General features: G+C 40.6%; 1 protein-coding gene across 8 annotated transcripts in view; it reads right to left on the bottom strand.

The window, feature by feature from the left end:
* XRCC4 (X-ray repair cross complementing 4) overlaps positions 1–21111 on the bottom strand; it is a 142742-nt gene that overhangs the window by 50122 nt on the left and 71509 nt on the right. For all 8 annotated transcript variants that reach the window (XM_088156744.1, XM_088156741.1, XM_088156743.1 and 5 more), the window contains exon 7: positions 4928–5075. In XM_088156744.1, coding sequence (XP_088012870.1) covers positions 4928–5075 — 148 coding nt within the window. The remainder of the gene's footprint in view (positions 1–4927; positions 5076–21111) is intronic.

Raw genomic sequence — 21111 nt, 5'->3', positions numbered from 1 at the left:
AAAGCCGGGTGTGTCACCCTCTGAGAATGCCAGATTCCAGGACAGAGCTGTGGTTTCTCCTACCTGAGTCACTGGTGGTGGCAAACCACACTTTAAATAAGCCTTGGATTGCAGCTTCAAAAATGTGAACCGCAAGCAATGAATTAAACAAATGCAGAGAGAGGATCCCCAGGGAGCCCCGGGCTCACCACAGGCTCCAAGTGCTTCTAAGGGGGTGGAAGTTTATCAAAAGAAAGACAAGTCCAGCTTATTACAGTGTGGGACACAATGCTAAAGGATTTCTTTCCAAATAAATTTCATATACCTGCAAAGACTCAAATAAAACCTTTTGAAGGTATAGAAATGGGGGAGAGCATAAACACCGGACCAAGAGTAAAAAATGTAAAAAATCCACATTTATCATTAACAAGTAAAAACCATGCAGCAGCTCATTCTACCCACAATTACACACATGACTAAGTTTAATCAGGCCCTGAAGTCAGGAACAAGCAGCGAGTGTGAGCACCGTAACAATCGTGTTTAAAGTTAAAATTACATTCCCTGTTTGGCCTCTGATGGAGCAAGGGTGGCACAAGGCTCCCCCTGGCAGCTCCTGGGACCTTCAAACACTCAGAAACCTAAATATGTGTGCCTGATTTGCTTGGGTGTTCATGACATTGCCTAAAAAATATGTTGTAGCCTTTTAGAACCGTCTGAAAAACAGGGTTTATGTGTAAAAAAAAGAAAAAAATTAATTACTGGTGGAAAAGATCCCATCAAATTGGCCTGCATCTCAAAATTTCAGCAAAGCCAAACACAGTGAGGTAAGGGAGAGTATCTATTTCCTTCAGTTTAAATTTAGGCCTGATTCTGACAGGCATTTTATCACTCAGGCAAGAGGTATTAAGCCACCAAAAGCCAAATTTCAATTTTAAAAAAAAAGGCAGTAATAGTGACATCAAATGTATTAAACTGGACTTATGAAACTGACATTTTTGGTATGCAGAACAACTAGCAAGTCAGAGTCACAGTGCTTGGTGGAAATAGGCAATATTTCATAAAAAAAGAATAAAAAACAATACCTGTTACTTCTCAGTCAGTTGGATTAAGAGTATATCTTAACACTTGCTTCTCAGAATTATGGAACACTTCCTCTGTAAGAACTTTTTTAAAAAATATTTTTCTAGTCTTATTCTCAGGAGAATCCAGCATATTTGCATCCATAATAATGTTTTTCCTGTATTTAAGATGCCTTTCCCCAAACCACTTCTGTAATTGTACATCCACTCAACAGTAGGCATGCATTAAATAGCACAGAAATTATGAATACCCTCGAGCAGCAGGAATGGATTATATTTTGAAATACACAGAATAACTTATAAAAATTTTGAGCCTTATCCAGCAAAGCCTTTCTCCTAGGAAACACATGTGTGAATGAGGACCATAAAAGATCCTTTAGCAACAAAAAATGAAAGACAGAAATAAAAAGGTTTTGTTTTTCTTAACTCATTAAAAAAAAAAGATAAATCAAAGTGGAAAGATGTAAGTTGCACTAGAAATGGAAGCTTTTTCCTGATTTATTTTTATTTTAGTTATAGAGACTCCATCTCTGTTCCACTGTAGTCTGTGACTGCATGTTTTCATCAATGACTTCATTTTAAAAATTACATTAAAAATGTTGCCATCCTCAGTAGGTACTATCTGCTCTCAAGTAGGCTCCAACAATTTTAAAGTGAAAATATTATAGAAACATCCAATTATTTACAGGATTCAGGCTGACAGGCTATACAGCTAAGCCTCAATATTGAATGCATATTCCACACAAGCTAATAGTGCCATCCATATGCAGCCCCCAAAAGAGATTTGGGTAATGCCTCAATAAGCATAACTTCTAACTGTGGATTGGGAATGCTCTTATTAATTTTTTTTTTCTCCTCCAATTATGAAATGCAAATTGTGAAAAGAAGAATTTGCATCTTAACTTGACTTATATATTATCTCTGCCTTGCACCTTAGGAAATTGCCAGATCTTAAGTTACAGTTACAGCTGCACCAAGACCATCACAGTTTACTGGAATCAGAATAATTTCATTTCACTTCCTGGCTCAATTGTGTTTTGAAAAGCAAGATCGACTTCTTGTGTTTACATATTTTCAAAATGTGTAAATTAAGAGCCACAGGTCAGTTGTTATTAACTAAAAGCAACATCTGTCTGCCTAAAGAAGCATTTCCTTTCACTGGATATCTCCAACTTAAGAACAACCTGCTAGAGAGCTGGATAAACCTCATTCTTGGCACTTGGCTGACCTACTAATTATTCTAAATTTCTACTTTATCCTAAAGTACATCTTTATTTCAGCAAATAATTAAACAGTCCATTTAGCGACCTTGTTCCACAAATCCTAGTTCAGTTCCTTGCTGCTCTCATGGCTACTTTCACTAAGCTTAATATTATCCAAAGCACATTGCCAAGTTTCATTAAAAATGTTGGTTTAGCCCTTGAACAAATTGCCACAGTAATACTAGATGTCTATATGGATAAATACAATTCAAGTCCTTTTCCTGCCACTGCACCCACACACAAAGCATGAGAAAAGCAGCACTCCTTTTGCTCTAATTTCTGTGTCAAACAGATTTTTATTTTCATTCCTCTGAGTATTTTTGGTCATATCCAAGAATATATTTTCATTCCAAGGAGCAGAGAATTGCCACACAACTAGCCTCAACATCTATAAATCTAAAATATTTGCAGAAATAGAATCCTTTAGGTTTGGATGACTCAGTATTTACTGTAGATGCTATTGAGTTTAAGATAAATGCTGCTTTCTTAGCATGCTGTAAAGTCTTACGAGAAGTATATGAAAGTTAAGACATAACTTTTCTTATGTGACAACACTGACTGCATTGAAAAAACACTACGTTTTCAAAAAACAGCCTGGAAGGCAAAGGGAAAAGAAAACCTTGGATGCTTTCCTTTGCTAAAGAGGTAATTTTAATTCTTTTTTTTTAGGGCAGCTTTAGGGCAGCTTTAGGGTGTTTAGTGTGGTGATGTTGGGTTTGTAGGAGCCTTTCCCTGGTCTGGAGAGCGCTGGTGATGTCACCAAAAACTCCACGTGGGAAATAACTCTAAATAAGCTCTGTTTGCTAAAGCAAGAACTGTGGGAGAGGGTTTTGTGTGGCTTGGCCTGGAAGCATTTCCACTTGTATTTACATTAAGGAGCCAGCCCAGGCTGCAGGTCTGAGCAGGGAGGACTCGGTGGTGAATTTGCAGACGTGATCACAAAATCAGATCAAATCTGTCACTCGATCCCAGAATGCCACAACATGCTTTCCATCTCCCTGTTTGTCATGGAGCACTTCCAGGGGTAAAGGAATTTCCAGGTTAACTTCCCCCACTGCCACCCTTTTGCCTGGATAAATAATTTTTTTTTTTTTTTTTTTTTTGGGCAGGACCCCAACGTGCTGTCATCTTAAGATAAAGCCCTTTGCAGCACCAAGGATCTGGCATTCCATCAGCACAAATTACTGGAGTAATTACAAATTGCTCCATAAAAAGAACACCCTCTATTTGTGAACTGGGTCACGGTGCTAATTCTACACCTCCCCACTTTTGACAGGCTGAAGAGAACTGACAATTATCAGCCAAGAAAATTGACTGAAAGCTTGATTAGCAGCTGGCAAAAGATTTCAGATGAAGCTCAGAAACTTCAGTGACGTTAAGAAAAAGAACCAGCAAAGTGATTATTTCAGTACAGTTTTTCCAATGTTTTAGGCAAAGGGGGATATTCCTTATCTTCTTATCCAACCCAAGAACTGCCACTGCCAAGTGAAGTGCAAAAAAGAAAAATGGAGATAGAGAGTGATAGAATGGATGTTCCATATGGCCAATCTCAAAATATAACTGATTATGTTATAGCCAATAAGAACAGCCACTCCTTAGATTCAGCCCTGACTCAATCAGTCAGTAGAGCAGAAATTCTTTGCACATATGAAAAGCATAATGCTGCTCTGTTTCTACCAAAATTCGCCTTGTTTCAAAGAATTAAAACAAAAATAGCATTATCTTCTGAGTTGTCCCCCTACACAGAGGACTCAGATACTCATATACAGAGAATTAATAGTCCAAGGCCCTTGCATATGTGCAATACTTTGACTCCACAGGTTTTCCTTCAACAATCAGTATTAAATAAAATGAAGCTGAATTTCAGGCAAGCAGGTTGTCAAAATCAAACTGACCAAATACAGTGGGGAAAGGGCATTTTCCATTGCAATGGACTTGGATGTAAAAGAACAAAAAAGCAAGATCTGACATATTTCTACACCATCCTAAAAAAAAAGCATATTTTTAACTAATAAAACAGGATTGTAAATTCAAACATTCCTAGCTGGCGTCAAACCACAACTTTTACGTCAAAGTGAGATAATTCTCCTGCTGATTTAAACAGAAATCCTTGCTAATCATGGGAAATGTCTTTGTAGTCTACTTGTGTCCATGGCTGTTTAAAGAGTCTACAATCCATGGAATAGTACAGATAAAAATGGAAAATATGCATTTTAAATGTAATTTGCCATATATTTAGAGAAAAAAAAAGTTTTTGAAGAAAACATTATCAATCTCATGGCAGCTCTGAGGCATCTCTATGCACAGCTGCAAGCACCTCCCAGAAGACATGGAAATATTTCCCAGCAGTTGAAATGGAGATAAGAAAAACAACTTTTAAGTGTTACAAATCCTCACTCCCTTTATGTTTGAAGAGTGAACTATTTTTTCTGCCTGGAGACCTCATTTTCACAAAAATCTATAGAAGATGCAACTGAGAGGCAATTTCTTTCCACTGGAATCCCAAAGGCAGAATCTCAGGGTGGTACCTCCTCAACCAGAGGCTGTCCGTGCCCAGCTGGGGTGTGTGAGCATAAAAACATTTAAATACATTTAAAACGTGCTTACTTCTGCTGGGCTGGCTGCTGAGCCTCGTAAGCAGCCACCTTAGCTCCTGTCCCTGCAGGTTTTGCTGTCCTTTGCCTTCGTTTTCTCCTTGGGGCTGGCTCCACGAGGTCTGGGCTGGCCAGGAGGGAGGAATCCCTTCGTTCTGGAGCTGCCAGGAGGAAAAACAAACGAGGTCAACAGAAATCTAACATCTGAAGTGTTCCAAGACAGCCCCCAAAATATTTCTTTCCTGTGCCTTTCTTATGAAAATCTCTGTGGTCCCAAGATGGTCTCAGAACTGGGAGAAGTTTGTGACATAAAGGCAAGTTCAAAAAGAGTGAATTTAAACTAAAAGATAATCTTCCCTCAGTAACTCTTTGTAGGCAGTGGAGGGAAAAGCCAGCAACCCCAAACTGGACAATCTATCTGGATTTCCTCTGCCTCCTTTGCTGAAGCTGAGTGAAGCAGGCTCTCTCCAGATTCATCTATACCATGTAAATTCATAAAATATGCTTTACCTACACTTAAACAACAAACCCTTCTACACCTGGACAATTACCTTCCCAAAACTCAAACGTCAAGATGAACAGATCCTTCCCTAAGCTAAAACCTTCCATAAAAAACAAAACAAAACAAAACAAAACACAACAAACATAAAAAAACCAAAACCAACCCTATTAAAGCATTCAGAAGTATTGCAGACATTTTTATTCCAGGTATCAACATCCTGCAGTGTATTTTCATTTGGTATGCCTGCTTGCAAAATGAAATCTTTAATTACCTATAATTTTCAAGACAACGATATCCAGAACAGCACAAACTTCAGCCTAAATATATTAAATAATAATGTAGTAACTGAGGCTGAAGCTATTAGGGTAACTTCCCTATTTATTACGTTGCTGTGCATTTTAGGGTGGTTTAATCCCCACATGGGTGAAAGATGCCATAATTTGAGATTCAACCCAAATGGTTTTCACCATAAAAAGTATGAAATAATGAGTCCTGTTTCCCCATTCCCTCCACAATTTTTATCCACATGTACTGAAAATGAAGCAGGGAGGTAACACACAACCCACAAGTGGCATTTTCACCATTTCTTTAAAAAACATGTGTTTCTGGCCCAGAACACTGACAAATTAATCAGAGGCTCCCTCGAGCCTCTGCTCACAGTGAAGCCCACGCTTAACATTTAATAATATTAAATATTCACCAGCATGCACTACACTGCATCACAGACTTGCAGATATTTGCAAGGTGACAACAGGTATTAGCTGACACATTTCCAAGGCAATTAACAAGCTCCAAAGTCCAGCACAGACAAGATACATTCCTACAATAAATGCTGAGAAGGGTTAAACGACAGCCCAGGTCTCCACACTAAACTTTAACCAGACATGCATACTTTTCCAGTGTTAAATACTGGAAATATGTTTATGATAGTTATTCTTTACCTGAATGGGGCAGCTTGTCTAACATTTGCACAAACGTTGTTTTATGTATTTCAACACATTTAAAAGTTGGCCTCTTCATAATGAATACACACAGAATAGTTTACTGTCAAGAACCCAAAAAACTTGAATAATATACTGCCATAATTCCTATCCTTCCTTTTTGCAGTTCTCAACCTACACCCTCTATTTCGGCCAAAAAGTAGATCCAGAGGTGAACCTTATATACAAAACCTACATTTTCCTAACGTAATAAAGAAATATCTTTATATTTTCACCCGTGCAATGTTCACTGGAGATCACAGCCCTCGTGCTCAGCATTTTTTTTTTGCTGTTTAGACACAGAATTCTTCTGTGTCTCAAATGAATTTTTAAAATACTTTTTTTTTTCCTTCTGTTTCTAAAAAAATAATTTATTTTTATTATCCCAAAAGAAAAGATTCTCATTCAGGCAGCCCAGAATTCAATCTCACAAACAGCAGCAGACTGGCTCATGGGTGAGGGTTGATCACCACCAGCCTTGGGGGTTTTTATTGTGTTTGTCTCCTTCTTTTAAGCTAAAACTCCCAGAACTGCTGAAGGAAAGATGGAATACACTTGACTCTCACAGTACCATGCAACACCACTGGACTTTAAACACACACCCACTACTGCTACCCAAAAATAATTCCCATTAATGAATTCATTTATAGCACTTGACTAAAAGCCAAAGAAAGCCTCAGCAAAATATTATTCATTGCTCAATGCAAAAATCTTTTGGAAAAATGAGAGACAGTCTTAGGCACAAGCCTAGCTTTTCATTCTGAAAATATTTTCTGTCTAAATTAAAGCAACGTTTTAAGGAAGGAAGGTTCCTTGACTCCTCGTGAAATTAAATTTCTTACTTTTATATTATGTAATTCAATATGGATTGCTGTTATACCTTTGGGAGGAATGGTAGCAATTTAAACACAGACAAGAGTACTGCTGGATGAAAAACAGTAATTAAACCTCCTACACCAAACACTGATTAGGAAAAGAAAATATTCCCAATAGATAACACACTTCCTGCAGGTGAGAAACTGCAAGAAATAGGATTGATAAGAGAGCAAGATCATGGCTCAAGTACTAGAAGAATATTTGTGCCAAGAAGATTCAAGGTTTTAAATAAAAACTCCTGCTGGTTGGAGGGTTTTTTTGTTGTTTTGGGGGTTCTTTCTCGTAATTTTGAAGAGTGATATTATTTGGTGGGTTGAGGGAGTTTTCCAACAGGGTATTCTAGAAAATAACTAAAAACTAAAAATAGCTGTCACTGGTCTGGAAGAGCCAGGATGAAATTAAGTCAATGCAGCCCCACAATGTTGGGGACCTGGAAACAGAAGATGTCTTTAATACAGAAAAATATCAAGACTCATCCTCAAAACATTTGGAAATACAGCATCAGGATCTCTGAAAGGAGAGAAATTAATTTATGCAGCCCAGTTATAGGCAGGCAGTCCTGTTAGATCCTACAATACACTTTTGCATTACTTTCTTTTGATTGACAGAAGCCAATTGTTTAAAAATAAATACCTTCCAATCTCTAATATCCACCTTTCAGTGTGAACAAAAACAACTCTGTGCATCTTTATTTGTGTATACCATCACCTCTAACGAAAATCCTACAGCTTTGCTTTGTCTAATTATTCATGACAGTATCACTGAGAAAACAGGATTCAGATTCTCTCACTACAGCAATAAATGGCTAAAATCAGCATCAAAAGCTTAGTTTTGCCATAAAAAATACAAACAGGGACCAAAGCAAGCAAAAAACAAGCAGAAATTTTCCAAAATTGAAGAATTTGTTTGCCTACAATGACCTAATTTCACACAGACAGAATACACAGCCTCGATGTCCAAATTATGAATGATGGGCCACAAGCAGGAAAAAAAGCTGCAGTTCACCAGATTTTCAGATTTTACCTACAAGAAACTCAGTCACAGACATTACTTCTCTTCTCCTTGCTGTTATATAGTCAAGACACAACAAATCATTACATGGATTAAAGGAATATTCACATTTTCAGTCTGGACCACTAAATTAAAATGCTTGATCACGATAAAGAACTTGCAGCTATTAAAAAGAAACAAAAACCAAAAACTTGTCCAGATTAGGAAATCTTTTTAAAGGACACAGGCATTTATCACGAGGAAAAGCCTTTATTTAAAATAATCTCCTGGAGATTTCAAAAACAGCAGTACAGAATTTCGACAATTTTAATTTCTCTTCTGAATGAAAACTCAGCTTTTTCATCAGAGTAGTAGAGACTTTGGAAAATTTGTTCAGATTTTCAGATCACTATTGTAGCTCTCCTAGTTCCTTCCTGTTAGCAGAGCAGAACTCCCTGGTTGAATTTTGCCTAACTCCAGGCAGCACGTGCTGCTCCACGGAATTAACCAAATGAATTTCCAAGTTCCGCTCTTTTTGATGTAAAACCAGCACCAACATTGGACAGAAATGGGCTGAGAGGTGGCCAAGTGGTCACCAAAGCCATCACTTCAATCCCTGGCTGCAGTGTAACCCCAGCAGTTCCGTGGTTTCTCAGTCCCAGCGTGATTCCCCAGGGATCACCGTGGCTGGTGGCAATGAGCATCCCTTGGACAGTCTCAGCAGAGCCCTCTAAATGAATGGGTGTGGAAATTAGACCATCCCAGGGAGGCAGAGGCAGGATTGAGTCATTCCTGACAGGGAACACCATTCTTACCTACACTGAAGTTACCCCATGTGCACAGATCCTGGCATTTTTCACGAGAAATAAATCTATTTAGATCACTCGGAGATATTAAACACTGGTATCTACAATCCGTGCATCTGCTTCAGTGAAAGCAACAGGAATATGTCACTATATTAATGTTAGGGAAACAGTGAGAGCCATTCCCCATTCTCTTTGTCCTGCCCTACTGTATATTTAATTCTTTGTATAAATTTGGGTTTACTGTACCCTAATCCCCTGGGGCCAAAAGGCAGTGGAGACCGAGGTTCTATAAATTCTCTGCCAGCTGGTTATTAACGTTTATTTTTGCAAAGAATATCTCCATGGGAAGTGTTTATGAAGACACATTTTAAAACAACTCCAGCAAAAAGTTTAGATCCAGCTATACAAAATGTATAAATTGTATTCAGCTCAGTAAGGAAGTTTATATTTCACCCTTCTAGGCTGTATTACTTCTGAGTTTTCTATTTGCAAAGTCTATTCTTTTCCTGACATCACCCTTTTCTAAAAGCCTTTTAAATACAACACTTCAACTAAAAAAAATTTAAAAAAATAAACAAAAAAACTGAACCAAACAAAGAACTCCACACAAAACAAACCAAACAAAAAAATCCCACACAAAACACCCTCATTTCAAACCTGCAGGGAAACTAATCAAGTTATGGTAAAATCTGTTTGCCATAAGGTTTCCTTCTCAACTCTTATTTATTGGGGATAACTCAGGTGCTCATCTGTTGCCATGTCATATTGTCTTGAAACTACCTGGCAAAAAAAAATTAGGGTAAATTTTACACTCAGGTAATAAGTTTGGTCAGGAAGCATGGAAAAAGTCTCTTTCCATCTATCAAAATACAAGAGGGTAAAAAAAGTGCATTTTGCACATATCCAAGAGACTCTGAGGGAGCTCATTAATTTTCATTACCAAAACCATGATCTGTAATAGAAATCCCTCCTTTAAAAAATACCTTGAGAAGGGAAATTTCAACGAACCACATAATCAGATGAGAGATTATAATTTTCAATAACCCACATCAATGTGTTTTGCCGAAAATACTATTACAAGTAATATAATAGTAGCAGTATAATTCTAAAAAATAGCCTGCTTAGGAGCATTGCTAAAGGTTATGATTTTGCTTGTTAATACTACAAATTTATCGTGTCTCTGAACGTCAGCACCTCCCTCAGAGCACAAAGAGAACGCTTTGGGATGTGCTCAGATCTTCCCTGGTGTGGGTCAGGCAGGTGCTCTGTGGAGGCGACGTTTTGCAATTTCAATTTAGACATCTGAAAACCTCCCACCCATGCGGGGTTGGTTTTCCCTGCTTTGTTTTCCGTGGGTGCCTGGCAGAAGCAGCACCGAACCTGGTGGCTTGGATGCTGTGGGGCTGTTTGGGGACAAATTTTAGGCTGCTCAGCAACAGCTTTTCAACAATCCACCGCAACTCCTGATTTACTGCACGGACCTTTTCTCCCTGTCTGGCCATCAAATCTTCTCAGACCTCTGTATTAAGGCTGGTTTTCTGTGCAGCAAGGCTGGATGTGCTGTCATCCAGCACTCAAGCACTTCCAAAGGCAGGCATCAGCCCCCAGAAAGGTCGCGGTTTGAGAAGGTTTGGATGAGCTCAGCGTCCCGGGTGTGACTGAGTGCTGGAGTCATCCTCTGGGCTCCCGGGATGTCCCGTTTGGATCATCTGTACCACCCAGGGTGGAGGTAGGAGGCTTCTGGACACAACTCCCAGGAGGCATGAAGCACCACCAGGCAGGTGGAGCAAACCAAACAACAAAGGGCACAAGAGCTGAAGTCACGGAGAGCTTTGGGAAAGATTTCTGGGCTGTCATGTCTCACTTCACTGTGAGGCAGTGGAGCCCGGAGTGATTTCTCACCAGGCTCGTAAAGCATAAACCTCATGCCTGGAATTCCATCGTTTTTGCTCGACTGGGATTTTCTGGTGTCTGAGGTGATGGTGCTCAGCCCACCCAGCAGATGCAGGCACCAGCAGTGGCGGGGCTTCCAGTCATCACCTCTAAGGTCACCCCACCTGCCAGAAATCATCATTATCCCTAAAATCCTCAGCTCTGTGGATGTGGAGCCTGAGGTCTGAAAGTCAGTCCTAAAGAAGAATGTGAATAATCAACATTACTTACTGATTTCAAACCAGCAAGTGATTGTTTTGCTAACCTTTATACAGTCATAAAAGCACAGCATTGTGGAATGATTTGTGTTGGAAGGGATCTTAAAGCTCATCCAGTCCCACCCCTGCCATGGCAGGGACACCTTCCACTGTCCCAGGCTGCTCCAAGCCCAATGTCCAACCTGGCCTGGGACACTTCTGGGGACACTTTTGGGGACTCCACAAGCTCTGCAGGTAACATTCACCTGCATTGCTCTTTGGAATGTGAAGATAAGTAGCATATTTGTTCATGACCATTACTGAAAAAGGGCTTCTGAATTAACACCAACAGTAAGTCTCATTACATTGTCTTGGGGTGACTTTATTTCCCAAATAATTATTTCCCCAAACCATCAAAAATACCCCTACTTATATCTATTTCCTAAAGCAACCCCATTCAAAACTTTTCTCCCAGATTTACCAAAACGTGCATGTAGTGAGAGCTGCTGCTACTCCTGTGACAGATTCTTCAGTCAGAATGGCTTGGATGGAGAAATACACAACAGTGACTGCAAGATCCATAGAACATAAAGACTTCTGACTTTATTTAGCTTTGAGTTTTTTATTTTTGACTCTGGGTTGTCCCAGCTGTGGTGTGGCAGCAGGAGCAGAGCAGTGACCATCCCCTTGAGTGCTGTGTCCACTTCTCAGGACCCTCAGGACAGGAATTGAGGGGCTGGAGTGTCCAGAGAAAGGAATGGAGCTGGGGAGGGTCTGGAGCCCCAGGAGGGGCTGAGGGAGCTGGGAAGGGGCTCAGCCTGGAGAAAAGGAGGCTCAGGGGGGACAGCAGCAGGAATTTCCCCATGGAAAGGGTGGGCAGGGATTGGAAGTGCCCAGGGAGGGCTGGATCCCCATCCCTGGAGGTGTCCCAGCAATTCCTGGAGGTGGCACTGGGTGCTCTGGGCTGGGGACAAGGTGGGGATCAGGCACAGCTGGGACTGGATGGGTTTGGAGGGATTTTCCAACCCAAATAAATGATTCTGCGATTCCATCACTTGTTAAATTCATTTTCTTATTTCTTTGGCTAAAGCCCTGGGCTGCCCTGTTGCTTGAACAGCCTTTGCAGTACCTGGGCTCCTGGAGGTGCACATCAAAGCTGGTTTGGAGGATCACCATCCTGACACAGCTCGTTCCCTAACAACCCCACTTATGAGCACAGAGATGTCCCCCAAAGGCAGCCTTAAAAACCAAGTGTAAGCTGCTCAGGACACCCCCCCCCCAGTGCCCTGGAGCTCAGACTCCTCTGCCACAAGAATGATTTCTCTCCCTGTTAAACAACCTTTGAGGAAATCAATACAGCTCAAGGGAGGCCATAACACTGGAAAATGTATGTTTTCATAGTGATGGCATTTTGTGGTGGATATATTAGTAACCTCTACCAATAACTTGATCATGTTGTACTTTTAAGCCCAAGATTTTTTTTTTCATTTGTATTACACATTCCAGTTTTTTTTGTATTATAGGTATTTCTACTTTAGGTTGAGAAAACCTGGAAAAATCTAAAATAAAAACCTATTTATCAGGAACTTTGCTTGCCTGTATTTCACTATATATTTGTAAGGAAACATGAAAACATTTAAACAAATCCTACATTCAGAGCAGAAGGTATTTTTCTGCTTATTTATAAAGCAACATAAATACGTGGTGCTATTTTAGAGATAAAATAGCAACATAAACATGTGGCACTCTATCTTTTTAGAGAAAAAGACAGATTTAAAGCTTTAAAATGACCCACTCTAAAATCAGTCAGTGACACAAGACCTATGCCCCCCTCCACAACAACACCCAGCTTTAACCCTGGAACATAAACCAGCCACTTTAAAACTGCCCTTGGCATGTGAACACACTGAATTAATGACAGCACAGAGCCCAATCACTCAAAATGTCATTGCCAAAGGACAAAAGTCGAGATGAGTGAAAAGGGAATGGTGATTCCTGGCGTGGGCAGGCACGAGGAGAAGACCAGTGTTGTTGAGCAAGGCTCAGACACAATAAAATCTATGATCTGATGGCCCACGAGCCACTCTGATGGCCAGTGAGATTCTTGAGCATGGGAGAGATTATGAAGTGTGTCCACAACCTTTCAGTCAATGCTGATGGAGCTCAGAGTGGAAAGCCTAATTAATGCCCCCAAACACTGCTTCTGACAGGACCAAAGGTGATGTCGACATTGTGAACTAATTAAGGAAACAAATTTAGACATTAAATGCATTTCGGGCTTTTTAAAATTTTTATTTAAAGCATTTTAAAGATTAAACCACTGCCCAAAGTATTCAATGTTTTGAAAAATGAAATGAAAAAATGGGAAGTTCGACATGACAACCTCAGGAAAACCAAGCTTTGCCCTAGCATCCTCCAAAATTTGGGGCGAAGCCTGTGAGATTTTGCACTGCCTTCTTTTATCCTAATTCTTCTTTTCTTTCCCTGCCTTTAGCAAACTTTGAGACAAACTGAGGAGGCTATGGTGACTGGTAAAAGCAGATCATTGCCCAGAAAGTGACAGAATTATTTCAAACCCCTTCCTTCTCAAAGACTGTTCCATGAGAATCTCGTGCCCTTTCCAAATAACCTTTCCTGCAGAAGTGATTTTGGAATATTTATATTGTACTTTTTGAAGGTAGAGACATTATTTTCCCCCTGAATTTAAAAAGCTTTGGATCTTTTATTTCTAGTGTATATTTTTTAATTTTGTATAACCAGCTGGTACAGTTCCAAACTGCTATACATTTCCCTGTATTTGCTGTGAAATAAGCATGTTGAACTGAAGTCTCACATGTCATTCACTAGGAACAAAGTTCTATTTACACTATTACCTTTCTGGACCCATTTATTTCTCTTGAAATCAATATAAAACCTCCACTAATAAAAAGACATACGATGAGTATTATCTACAAATTGCTGTCAGCTCTCTGCTTTTTTATTTTTTTTCTTTTTTGTCATACCATATTCCTAAAAGGCTTTTCATGCTGTGAATTTAAAGACAGCATTTAAGATGTCATTATGGCATGTCTTTATATACAGCTGCCATTAAGGTCTTTGTAATGGATTCAGAAATGATGAACGTGGAAGGTGCCTCTGTCAGACATGACATTAATGTTTTTATGGCAGATGCACTGGCACAATCTCAATCAACATCACAGGATAATTCTGCTTTGGAAAATGCTACAGGTAATTCTGGTTGCCCTAAGAGGCTCTGAGGGTATATTTAAAGAATTTTAAAGACCTCAGTAAGTACTTTGAGAGCAGCAACACATTAATATTTATTACAACACTTACTGAACAATGAACGTGAAACCTGGTCATGTGCAAGACGTTGAGAAAAAATTATCAATCAGCAGGTCTCAATCAGAATCAAGAAGTTGTTTTAATCTGTAACAACTTCTATTTAGATGCCCTTAAACAATCACACAGCATGACTTTCAGTGATCATTTATTATTCACTGTGAATGGAATACAACACTTGTGGCAGGACCCCAGACCTGTGTTTACACTCTGGTTTTCTTCACCTGATGCTTGGACACCTGCAGGGCTCTGCTGGTCTGGCTGGGCTGGGACCATGAGCAAAGTCCAGCACTGACAGGGCACAGCCAGGAAGGAGCTCAGCTCCAGGAGAGATGAAACCCACCCCACGAAAACCCCCGTGGTGTACAGGCTATGGACAAGCTGGGATTTTTTTTTTTTTATTTTTAGAGGGCAGTGGTGGTGATGAATGGCAGAAGACCATGGCAAACAAGCTGGCCCCGAGTCAGGCAGACAGCAGGGATGCAGAGCCAGGCTGCAGGGTGAGGTCAGTGTGTGTGACTCGTTACAGGACTGGCCCTGCTCCCCTGGGACCCACTAACTCTGGGATAGTCTTTCCATATGGCAAAAGCTGCAGCCCAAAAGAAGTGAGAAAAAACAGGATCACGCCCTGAGCTGTGCTCATGTTCCATGGATCCTCCCCCTAAGAGCCACCAGGCACCAGGAAAATTGTTTTTTAAAATCGTAATGATCACCCAAACCCCCAAACCCGTTTGGGAAACACAAACCCCAATATCCAAGCCCAGGAAGCATGGCATTTTCTTCTGATAAAGAGTCTCCCTACTAAGTTTTGCTGATATGCAGAGTATCAGCTGCCTGAGGGGATGACTGAAGGGTGAAACACAGCCTGGACTGGCAAAGCTTGATGCAATTCCTCTACCCCTGCATCAATGTGCAGTGATTCTAAAAAAAAATATATATATATATCTATATATAGGGATAATTTATGTTTGCTTAATATTTCATGCAAGCTCAAAATATCTGCATGCAAGAAGAAAATGCTTTTCTATATTTAATGTATTTTTGTAATTTTACTACACTGGGCAATTCTCATGCCCCTTTACCATCAAAAATTCATTTAAATTATTAAGGCCCTGTGGAAATTTTAAACACTTCCTGACATTTCTCCAAAACAACAGTTACTGTAATGGTAAGGTTTGATTACAAAAAGTAATACAGTCTCTCTCTAACTAAATAAAGCTTAGAGAAAATGGGATTTAAATACAAAGGGTGTGTAAACACACACTCCTTTTCCCACCACAACAAAACAGACTGGTTTAGACTGAAAAGAGTTTTTCCTCTGGCACCTTGCTTCGGGAAAAATATCAAGGGATGATCACTGTGATATAAACCACATGCTAACTGTAGTGATGAAATACTATAAAAACATGATGTCGTCAAAGACAGAATGCCAGTGGGTTATTTCCAGAGAAATTTGCTGAAGATGTTGGAAAGTATGAATGATTTTACGACTTTTTCTAGAGAACCAAGAGAAAAAAAAGGTATTGCAGGCTACAAAGACCTGAAGAATTAAGCTCACTAATAGTAAAAGCAGAATAAAGTCACTAGGTTGAGCAGGTGATGTGTGGGATGACAGAAAGCCATAACAAGGTTTTATAAGCAGAAAATATTGTATAATTTGATTTTTTTTAGTCTTTCCAGGAAAAAAATAGAAATGCAAAAGAGAGAATCTTAGTATCACATTTTTCCAGATTAAACGTTCCATCTTAGAAGTGCTCCAGGTATCCTGAGTAGTGCTACATTTGACAGCCTGATCCTTAGAAAAAAAACAATGTTGATATTATTTAAAGCTAGACTTTTTGCCTTTAATTAATATTGTTTCTAACCATCATAATACTTGTCTAAAAAGACGTTTGAGAACCTGCAATTTTCTTTTATTGGAATGGATTATTCATTACTATATTGGTACACCTAACCTAAGGAAAAAAAAAAAGGAGGGGAAAAAAAAAAGAAATCACACGGAGTTCCAAATCAGACATTTAAAAAAATATTTTCCTTCCTTGTGTGCTCCATTTGGAGCTGGGAAGGCTCCACAGTGCTGCCCTCAGTCCCATGGTTGCTGGTACTGGGTGTTATTTTGGCACCCTGCCTCCCAGGAAGGCCAGTCTGGTCTGACTCCTGGTGGAGGAGAACACTGTGCAGAAGAGTGAAAAACGTCAGAGCAGAGCTCAAAAGCAGAGAAAGATACATCTAATCTCTGCCCATGCACACAACACCCTCTTTGTTGACCAACAAAAAACACATTAAAACCTCCAGGACTGGGCACAAAGTGCTGATGTGAATAGCGGCTGCTCAGATGAGTAACACTTTTATTACATATTCAGAACTGAACACTTTGGCCAGGGACGGGGCCAGAATAAGCCAGAGAAGCCTCTCTGGAAGTTAATGGAACCATAATGAATTACACCAATTGAGAATTCAGAGTATTATTCCGGGATAGAGCTTGCTGCTGAAATGCACAAAACAAAAGCAAAAGGCTAATTGCATGCTGGGCATGAACGCAGTCACTTCAAATTGTATTTCCTGCAAAGGCAGCTTGAGTAGTATCATTACCTGAAAAACACCTAGAATCCTTCTTGACCATTCTCTCTCTTGAAAAACCCACACATAATAGCATTGTTCTTTTTTGTTAAATTATATGAAAGAGCTTAAAGTCCATTACTGCTTTCTTTCCCTTGAAGTGGCAGGGAAAAAGCACTACCACGACTAAAACATTTATTTTTAAACTGCTCATACACCAAATCTACCCTGGGATATGAAATTCTATGTATGTATTCTGTGTAATTCTATGAAATTTTTCCCAGCCTTGGAAAAGCTGAAGGGAGCTGCGTGGCCAGGGCAGTTTTGGGAGCACATTCCCAAATGCTGTGATGGGCTCCCAGTCCATGCAGCTTGCTGGCCCCTGGACTGCTGCTAGCCTGCATGCTCACACATCAGAGCCTCTTGTTTTGGTGGTTTAAAAAAAGAAAATGCTCCATGCCTTCACCATTTACCCTCAGGAACCCTCACTAAAAAAATACCTGTTATTTCCTCTAACACTGTTTTCACTAATAACAACTATTCCAGCTGATAACAAGAACTGTGTTGATCTTGTTATCCAAGGATATCTAAGGAAAATAAAGCCACCTCCTGTCTGCCAGACAGGGATTTGAAAGTTCCTCAGGCCCATGAGCAACAAGGGGATGATTTGTTCTGAGAAGCAGCCCTGAATTAAAAATGTCAGTGTTGTCCTGAATGGGGACAGCAGCAGCCTGGGCCACTGGGAGAAGCTCAGCTCTGGGACACCAGGCTGCTTCAAGGAAAGATTTGGGGGCTGTTTTCCCTTCTAGTTTCCTACCCCAGACAAAGGACACGGATACACAGCAGGGTTAATTCATTGCTGCTGGGATAAGGGTCACAGCTGACTGAGCCACTGGCTGCTGTTAATAAATGTAATGTCACATCTCTCCTGCAGTAATTTTAGCAAGCCACAGCGAGGAGAATGAAGTGGTAAATAGCTTAATCTCACCAAAATGCAGTGCCACTTCTTCCTGTCTGATGTCCCATTTTTCAAAGAAATAAAGAAAAAACATTAAATGAAAATGCAACTTGTTCTGTCCTTCACTGCTACGACTCACTGCTGCAGAAGGACGGACCAGCACAGAATGAAACAGACATAGCTCCCACTTCAGAGCTGCAAAATTCCTAATCTGTACCAAATATTTAACACCTTGTATCCCACCAGAAGATGGGTTATATCCCATTGCCCCACTAAGGCTCATCTCCTGTGCCCATTCCTTTCCCTCCAAGCTCAACAGGGGCTGGCTGGCAAGACACTCTCCTGCCCAGGGGGAATTCACCAGTGATTCATTTTAAGGCAACTTTCCATTGTTCATGCAGTAAAAATTCTCCTCAGTAGGCTATAGACACATCCTGAATGGGGCTGGGGCTTTAGGAGACTATTTAATGTCTTCTAGCCATGAAATACAAGTATCTCCTGAATATCTGGATGCTGGGTGCAGCTCTCCAGTGTCTATGACACTTCAGTGGCACAGCTGGCCTTTCCCTGCACATAAAATACCTCCCGTGCACATAAAAGTGCCTATAATGGGATTGTCTGCATGTCTCCCATCCTTAGTTTATCCCAAATAAACCATCTCCTCTCCTTGTTTCTCCAAAACTCAAAGGTCCTGCCACCTGCCTCCTCCCAAAAAACAGGACAAGAGCAAATGGCCTCAAGTTGCACCAGGGAAGGATTAGCTTGGGTATTAGAAATAATTTCTTCACACAAAGGGTTTTCAAGTGCTGGAACAGGCTGCCTAGGGCACTGGTGGAATCATCCTCTAAAGTGTTCAGTAAATGTGTGGATGTGGTGTTTAGGGACATGGCACTGCTGCCTTCACCATCTGACTCAATGATCTCTGAAGTCTTCTCAAATCTTAGTGATCTATGAATGCCCAATTTCTGTGGGGTGGACAAGACCCTCCTTCTCTCAGGGTGCAGTGAGAATGATGTCTGTTTCCAGCATAAGGTGATTTTCCACCTGTTATTTCCTCAGATTATCAAAATTCAACTGTGCTGTGAAGCTAACTGGGAGGTTCTCAGACATTGAAACAGCTTTTTGATGTTGATAGGCCTAGAAACAAAGCAGATTTTTTTCATCTGATAGTTCCTGAACCAAGTGTTGCACTGAGTAAAGAATAAAGCGCCAGGAAGCAGCTCAGTAGTTTCTAGGAGAAAGAGATATAATTCACTCACACAGGCACACAAGCCAAAGGCCAATCACTGTTTTGACCTTCCTGATGCTTCTGAAAATGACTGGCATCAATCTCATGATTCACATATCATAAGGATAGCTTGAAAGCCCTCATAGCCCTCAAAAATCCAAAAAATTACAATCTTCTAATTCCTGCCCTGCTTTATGGGGAAGTCTTCCAAGATGTTAGGTGACTCATGGCAGAGATCTGATTTTTCCCTTGGTGTGACGTGGTCAGTGTCATCAGCCAGCAGTAATTGAGGTCAGCTGCTCAGTCTGATGGCTAGCTGTGCAACATCTTTCATTTCTTTCTCTCAAAAAAAAAAAAAAAAATCAGTTTAGGCAGAGGGAAGTGGCAAATCGAAGATCACATTTCCATCATCCACAGCCCACCTCCATTTCTGATCACAAGGAAAAGACAGATGCATTCATGTCACAAGTGCCAAAAATCTTTATCAAGTCCTTGGTGGGCAGAAGCACTTTTTACATTTCCCTAAAAGCTGTAAGACTCAATCATTTCTGGGAAGTTTAAACTACAAGTTCCAGAAAGAAAATAGTTCTCTGTTCTCCACTTTGATGAAAAGTTAAGCTAAGTGCAGAATAGGATCTTAACCCCCTGGGCATGCAGAGAGGAGATGTATTTAAATTTCTTCTGTACCTTGATGGCATTTCGTGCTTGGGTAGTGATTTGTTGACATCCTCAGAAGTTACAGAAACTTGGCAGAACACCTTCCTAAATTTCAATGATTAATGAAATAGTTTTAAATAGTTTTCTGTCCCATAGGAGGGACAGAAAAAAACATCAAGGTGAAATAAAAATGGGGCACATCATATGAAAAATGAATGACAGTATAGTGAAATGACTGAAAATCCATTTAACCTAAAAGTCCACCTGCATTTCACATCAATCCCCAAATTTTCTTTTCCTTAAACAATCAAGGCAGGTGACGATATCGGAATTGACCTTTTTTGCTCAGCAGAACTGAAACCAAATCAGGTGGAATTTACAAGCAGCTTCCCCTGGAGCATCATCATGTTTTGAACGTGCTGCATAAAGGCTCGTTTTGCAGGCAGCAGCCACCCAAACAGGCAGCAGTGTTCTGCAGGAGGCTTTAGTCAGCACACACCTTGAGACGTGGCTGGGAATTGTGACTCAGGTTTGTTGTTGTTCGAGTGAGGGAAGCAGGGAACTCTGTCTTCAGGCAGGCTGCAAACAGTGCTGGGTGAAGCCAGGGCTGAGCAAGGGGCAGACTTTGTGAAGGACAAGTAATGAACCCAGTGCTCTCAGTGCTAATTGAACCCAGGAGCAGTGCTGGAGTAAGGATGAGGATTCTGGACACAGATGGAAGCTGATGGCAAGCAGTGTCTCACAGCAAACGGTGAGGAGGAGATTCTGATCAAAGGAAAGGCTTTGTTAAGCAGCTCTGTTTAGCAGGAGAGCTGAAAAAATTAAAAATATGAACTGCTTGTTATGTGCTATGAAGAATTCACACCAAGAAAAGCAGCCAGGTGAAAACCATGGGTGCTATCAAGGTGGGCAGGGCTGGCACAGGGTGCCCAGAGCAGCTGTGGCTGCCCCTGGATCCCTGGCAGTGCCCAAGGCCAGGCTGGACACTGGGGACAGTGGGAGGTGTCCCTGCCGTGGATGGGGTGGAACTGGGTGATCCTCAAAGTCCCTTCCAGCACAAACCAGTCTGTGTGATCTACACATAACCCTGTTACATGGATTTTGTGGGACTTTTACAGACTGGCCAAGAAAATTTCTTATTACCCAATATCCTTGCCATTTTGCACATCC

This window comes from Sturnus vulgaris, chromosome Z (genome assembly GCF_052056855.1).
Source record: "Sturnus vulgaris isolate bStuVul1 chromosome Z, bStuVul1.hap1, whole genome shotgun sequence".
In the NCBI taxonomy this organism is placed as follows: Eukaryota; Metazoa; Chordata; class Aves; order Passeriformes; family Sturnidae; genus Sturnus; species Sturnus vulgaris.
Note: the sequence above shows the minus strand (reverse complement) of the source record. Positions and strands in the feature narration are given on the sequence as shown.